This window comes from Salvelinus fontinalis, chromosome 21, assembly GCF_029448725.1.
Source record: "Salvelinus fontinalis isolate EN_2023a chromosome 21, ASM2944872v1, whole genome shotgun sequence".
NCBI lineage: Eukaryota > Metazoa > Chordata > Actinopteri > Salmoniformes > Salmonidae > Salvelinus > Salvelinus fontinalis.
The window spans coordinates 20926570-20933409 of NC_074685.1; the positions used below are offsets into that span (position 1 = coordinate 20926570).

Sequence of the window (6840 nt, forward strand, 5' to 3'; positions counted from 1 at the left end):
TGCCTTTCTCTCTCTATCCATCTTCCCCTGAATTGTACTCAGCCAATTTGTTCTATCCATTTGAAACCTGCAGTGCAAAATACAGCCTTCATTTCCTTTATCTTAGGGAATGTTCTGTAATAGGAGGCATACAGTAGATAATACAGCTAACTGCAGTTTAAAATGTTCAGACCTTACACTTTCTTTGTGGATTCTCTTTGTGGAGTCCATTTTCATTATCTGTGCCTTGGCCTACTGTATAAAGTGTAATAGGAAGCACCAGATAGCCACTCACCACACTGTACTACCTCTGATAGAGAGTGTGGTGCATAGAGGCCGTCAATACAGCAGCCTTCCCAGCCCACCGCTATAATGTCTGTCTGTCTGTCTGTCTGTCTGTCTGTCTGTCTGTCTGTCTGTCTGTCTGTCTGTCTGTCTGTCAGGAGGCCTTTTAGCAGCAGTTCCAGAGGCTTTACTGCAGTCATTAGGGGCCGGCCCTGATTAATGTGAATGGTCAGGCAGGCTCTGGCTTTCTGGGGGAAGAACAGAGTGGGGTGAAGGGTCCCACAGGAAGTGTTTTGTGTCTCCACACAAAGGGAGGCTGACCTCTTAAGCCCCTTGGAGCCTCTCTGCTAATACCCTCACCGGTGCCTACAAAGACACAGGGATGCCATTTCACCACTCACATTTAAACAGCACACAAAAAGCCCAGTCGAGAGTTAAACCTTAAGACACGGCAGAAAAGTGAACCTTGGAGCGCTGGAGTGAGACTTGGAGATTAGGGACTGGAGGGTTGGCTCTAATCCATTGGCTGGCCCGCGCATATGAAATGGAGGATGCCGACTTGCTGAGCTATACCACCGATCAAGAATTAACTGAAAACAAGTTTACAGGAGCTGCTGAGAATGTGATCTACACAAATCTTAACAGAAACAGCATGGCAAACACTTTATATCCAAATCCAAAGGATTCATTATGTGGCGCTATGAATATTGAGTGTTGCTGTAAGGTAACAAAGAAATCCTTATCTACACACAGTAAACACAATAAATGTTCACTAACAAGACACCGACATAAAACACCCTTGTCTCTTTAGTTGCTGTCAGTCAAGCAGAGGCAGCCTTGTTAGTTTGAAAAGAGCAACAGAGGCAAGGCACCTCTCTCTCTGCGTGCAGGGTTGCAGAGCAGTGGAACTGGCTGCTTTCTCCACAGGAGGACTATTTTCCTCTTCACAGAGGGCCAGGATATATCACCACACTCTCTGATACCAAGACATCCCTGAGAAGATGGCTGCAACATGCCTGTCTCCATCCACAGGCTAAGCCGGGGCAGGGGTGGAAATACGGGTTTTGACCTCATGCAGGGGACCCATGGCATGGCCACTGTTTCCCTGTGTAACCCTGTGACCCCTCTCCGGAAGCTTCTGTTAACCCTGTGACTGTGTGCCCCTTCCCCTTCGCCTCCTAACATATTTACCCTCACAATAGCCCGTCACAACTACCTCTTTCTCTCTCTGCCACTCACCTCTCCTCTCTCTTTCTGACTGTCTCTCTCTAAGAGCATGCTGGCCATGGGCCGCTGAGTACGGTAGGAACAATAGTGTCCTTTCACACTGTCCGAGCCAGGGCTGGGAGAGGGCTGCGGTCCTGAGACCCAGTCAATATTTGGACTCGGCTGCTTTTATGTGTCCGTTTTTAATCCAAGCGGAACCACGCAGCAGGGAGCCGGGAAAAGGCTGAGGGGGAAAAGCGAGGGTAAACACTATGAACAATGCAGACGGAGCAACTCACAATGCCACTGGGAAACTATCACAACATCAACTTGCCACAAACTGAAAAATGGTGTATTGTTTCTTAAGTGGAGATTAAAAATGAGCCGGAATAGAGAAAGCAAACAGCCAAGGTAATTTCGCTCAGTGGAGAACTATCTGTGTCTGTCAGGGCAAGGATGTTATGAGGTGGAAAGAGATGCCACGGAGTCATTTTCACATTTCTGAGGTGTCCTCTAAAGGACTGCAGAATCGAATCATTGTATAACTACATCCAACAATTTCCTCAGAAAAGGACAAGCACTTTTGATCACCGCCGGATAGTTACCATAGCTACCAAAGTAGTTGACCACAAGGCAAATAGATAGAAGTATTTTGATTGTCTTCAACAGAAATATGTCACATCTGTTGTAGAAAGCTTTGAGGGGCATTATCGGAGCTTAAACTGCAGCCCCTGGGGTGACAGTGCTCTTGTAGAATGCTGGAATCCCTCTCCCCAGCTGTCAGGTCGTTAGTCCCACCCCAATGAGGCTCTTTGATGAGGAAGGGTATCGGTTTCCATGGCATCGGAGACACAAACAGCAGGAAGATTAGGGACGGAACTCAGCCCTGATTCTCCACTGATCCCACCTATCAGCAACAAATAAACACCTTTGCCACGGCGATGGGTGTATGTGTCCCATATGGAGCCTGACGGTTTTAATGAAGCAACTATCAAACGTAATACAGGCCAGGTGGGGAATTGTCTAATGCCAACTGATTAATGGGAAATAAGCTGATCATTTACTTTATTTACTCATCTTGTTGTTAATTATACATGTATGAACAGAGTATTACTGAAGAAAATGTCTGAGTGGCCCCTCAACCCTGTATTACCTACATTTACACAGCATTCACACATGTATGTTTTTTATTTGGTTATTTTTATTTAACCTTTATTTGTGTTAACCAACCTTAAAATACATTTTATTATGTCTTCTTTAGCTAATTACTACTAATATAGCACATGTTTTAAAGATGGGCATTTCAAATTATGCTGTCTTTAAATCAAATCATTTTTAAATAACAAGTCAAACACTGACTTAAAATATTCATTGTGGCTCAGTGGTTTTATGTCTCCTCAACCAGATTGTGTGTCATTCAAGCACTTCATTTTTTTTAATTAAGGAGATTATAATGACTTGAGCGCCTCACTGTCACTAATTGAGGAATTTGTACCTCCAAGCATGACTGAATCATCATCATAGTTAAACTCCTGCTCCACTGCTTTTGAATCCCACTGTTTGAGTGAATCAACTAAATGCATCAGAATGTTGCGGTGTTGGGAGGAAAATAGGAATAATGTTTATAAAGCTTGCAACAAACTTGCACCATTATCAACCTACATATGTTTGAGACAATATAAAATACGTGAAAATGTCTTCACCATTTCCATTTTTCACGAGTCACTTCCCATTTCAATTTCAGAGTCCCTGTAGGGGATTTCATGAATGGCTGAGTATGGACTGCAGGACTACTGCATTGGGTGCTGTTTTTCTCCTGTGGTCAGAAAAAAAGCCTCATCTGGAAGTTGTGACTATACCCCAGCAGGCTGCGAGCTCTGATGGCTGAGTATGGTTACATTACCCAGCAGGGGCCAGGGGCCCAAGGTCTAACACAGAGTATGGTTACATTATACGGCAGGGCCAGGGGCCCCTGAGTCTTTGCATGGTGCACGGTTACATTATACTGCGGGGTCGGGTTTGGATTAGGCCCCTGAATGAGAAAAAGGAGACAGTCATTTAGTTACTTATTTATTTACCCGAGGAGCCCTTTTCTCCTCAGACAAAACCCAGGCAGGGTGCCGTTGCATGGCCGTCACAGAGCCTCAGAGGAGAGGTAGGTTCTGCCCCAGCTTTAACCCTAACTACAGTCCCCTCTGTGCTGCTCTGTGATGGTTATCCCAGGGCCTGTTTGGTTACCGCAGAGTGTGTGACCTCAGCATGTGTGTATCTCTCCCAGGAGCATGCACCACGCTGGGCCTGGGCCACTGCTGAAATACCCCTCTGTGTTCCCCTCATTGTCTGTCACACACTGGGTGTGGGGGGAGCAGGGACGGGGGGCATGGCAACGGAGGAGCAGGCCTTGGGAAGTTGGGAAGCTTTTCCTTTTTTTTTAGGCAGGAGCTGTTGGAATGAGCTGAGGCCACTATGGGAGTATATCAAAGATGTTATCTGTTCCAGGAAAAGAGCCACCACACTTACGTTTATATCTCACCTGTTCCCTTTCTTTTTTCTTTTTAACTAGGCAAGTCAGTTAAGAACCAATTTTTATTTACAATGACGGCCTAGGAACAGTGGGTTAACTGCCTTGTTCAGGCGCAGAACGACAGATTTTTACCTAGTCAGCTCGGGGATTCGAGCTAGCAACCTTTCGGTTACTGGCCCAATGCTCTAACCACTAGGCTACCTGCCGTCTCCTAACTAGATCATTGCACCCACTTTACCTCAGAGTTACCACAAAAAGACAAACAAGTACAGCATCATCTGTTGACTCTGTGCAAGGCAAATCACCCCAAAGGACCCGTTTCTTCTCCCCAAGTAAAAACAAACTATTTTGAGGAGTCATGTCGAAACTATAACTGTCAGGAAAAAAACCTGATCAGGTACAATGGTGGTGATGTGTTAAGCATGACACAAAACAAAGTGATACACTCATACTACAAACTACTTGCTGAGATGCAAGTCATCCAGTGTGAATAACTGTTGAGGTACCAGAGCTGTAGGGTTGATGGGATTAGAAATGCACAATTAGCACCTCTGTCAAATAGAAGTCACATCTGCCCATTCATTACAGTGGGTCATTCCAGCTATTATGAAGCCATTGCTTTACCCTTGTGAACACACTCATTGGCAACTTTGACTAATTAGAATAAAATAGAAACGGCAGATGGCAACCTAACCTACTACTAAATATTTAGTGGATTTTATTGTAGAACCACATGCAAAGGATTCAAGTACATGTTATAAGCACACACAAGCTTGCAATTTATGTGCGTCATAAGCAAAACGCCTTATATTTTTCAAAGTCAAACTGGCAGATATTATTTATTTCATTCAAGGCAACATTTTAGATGTTTAACGCTTCATATGTACAGCCATTGGTTTAATCGACACTGGGATACAGTCGCAGAGAACTCTAACAGAAATCAACAGAATCATTTTCCTACTGCCGACGCACTAAAAGTGGACGCGGTAACAATCCGCCACAGCAACACATAATATCTTAAATTATCACACTAACACCCGATTTATCTCATTAAAAAAGATAAGACTCATCATTTTCTATTAGTAAAATTATAGCTAAGGATGCCTACAAGGAAAGCCCTTTTCGGCGCATTCAGCAGAGCCAGGATAATATTATCTATGGATAATCATTCAGGTGTATTTACAGTATAGGATATAAAAAACTATTGATGAGAGGCGTTGTTGTTTTTTTAGATAACATGTATGTCACCTAACATACAATTTTTGTATATTATTGCCGATGTGCATCAATAAAATGTATGTTTATAGGCTATAGCCAAGTCATTGATCAATGAATCATGATGAAAATATTCCTAATTAATGCTGTTACAAATGTCATATATGGTCCAGGGGCCATCCACCTCTAACCAATGTCAACAATGAAGTTGATGCCACATGAAGTTGGTGACCCGTGGCCAGTCCTTGACACAATTTGCGATTACGCACGAGACTCACCTGGGGTTGGTCCGGTTCCAGTAGACGGCATAGCGGTCGGACACCACCTTGGACGCCGGCTCTTGGCCATATGCACACATCCATAACACCAGGGAAACGAACAGGATCATTTCCACCTGCGGCAAAGCTCCAGAACTTGGCCACGCCAAAGTCCCTCTCGATGCAGCGTCTCGCGCGATAGAATTATTCGAATGAACAGACAGACTGAAATGATATTCCCATCTGAAGGCTTTTAAATTATAATTGCCTTATATCTCAGTTGATTCCTCTCTGGTTATAACGAACTGATTGGATTACTTCGCGAGGGAGTTATTGTGCTGAAGCTTGAATTAACATTTGGAAAAAGTTCAGTATTTGCATTCAGTTTTAGAAAAACACATTCAGTTTTTTGTGGAATACAAAATATTTGCAATCGGTGAAGAAAAAAAATGCTGCAATATTAGTTGAGGGTCCGTTTGAACTAAATACTATTTCAGTCAATGCTCGTATAATGTATTCATCGCAACAAGCGCATCCTCTTCAACCGCAGATGTGGAATGCCACAAATATTAAACACATGAATTTAGAGCCTTAAAAAATATATCCTTCAGTAGGTCTACCATGAATAACCTTTTAAACACAATGAGGAATAATTCTCTCCTCGGAATAACACTTATTGGCGCACTAATAGTTTCTGCAACTATAGGTTACGCAGCTATATAATTGCTGATATTAAAGGTAATAACAGAGTAGTCCATGCATAAATCTGTTCAATTGTTCTAGAACTTTGGAATAAGAAGTAACTCCAAAGAACCTGTGCGCTACAGACAGTTCCGTGTCTTCCTTGACGTTGTCCTCCCTCGGATCTGTGTCCGTGACTACGGCGTTGTCGCTGGATTGTCACGGCTGGATAACTAGGATCAGCTCTTTCCTTACTCGGACCGGAGTCATTCAAATGTGCCGTGGCATAAAACGAGCTTATAAAAACCTCAGCATGGACGGAGATACTTCGATGTGTCGCATGAAACGAGGCAAATGTAAGCAGGCTCGGTGGAAAGTCGTATAGTTCGGCCCGAAGAAAACCAAGTCAGCGCAGCGCCGGCTCCGCCATGCATGCATGCTCCCCCACTGTGCCAGCGCGGGTACGGTTTCAGGCTTGCGCACAGTCTCATTGGTTTGAAATGTGAATGATGGGCGTTTCGCTTACAAAAACAACATCCCTCCTCATACATCTGCTTCCTCAAGCGACAGATCAGTTATTTCACAAGGTAGACCTACTAGGCATTAGGGCCACGGATCCTAAACGAGATAAGAACGATCTGATATCAGCTCTGCTTTGCATGTCGGTTTACAGGTTTACACCTTTCACCGAGG

General features: G+C 43.9%; 1 protein-coding gene across 2 annotated transcripts in view; it reads right to left on the reverse strand.

Moving 5' to 3' along the window:
* The window catches only part of LOC129818412 (ephrin-A5b-like), a 57865-nt gene extending 51236 nt beyond the window's left edge, over positions 1-6629 (reverse strand). The window contains exon 1 of one of the 2 annotated variants that reach the window (XM_055874259.1): positions 5488-6629. In XM_055874259.1, coding sequence (XP_055730234.1) covers positions 5488-5597 — 110 coding nt within the window. In that variant the 5' untranslated portion in view covers positions 5598-6629. The remainder of the gene's footprint in view (positions 1-5487) is intronic. The other variant, XM_055874260.1, reaches the window with a different exon arrangement.
* Positions 6630-6840: the final 211 nt, after the last annotated feature.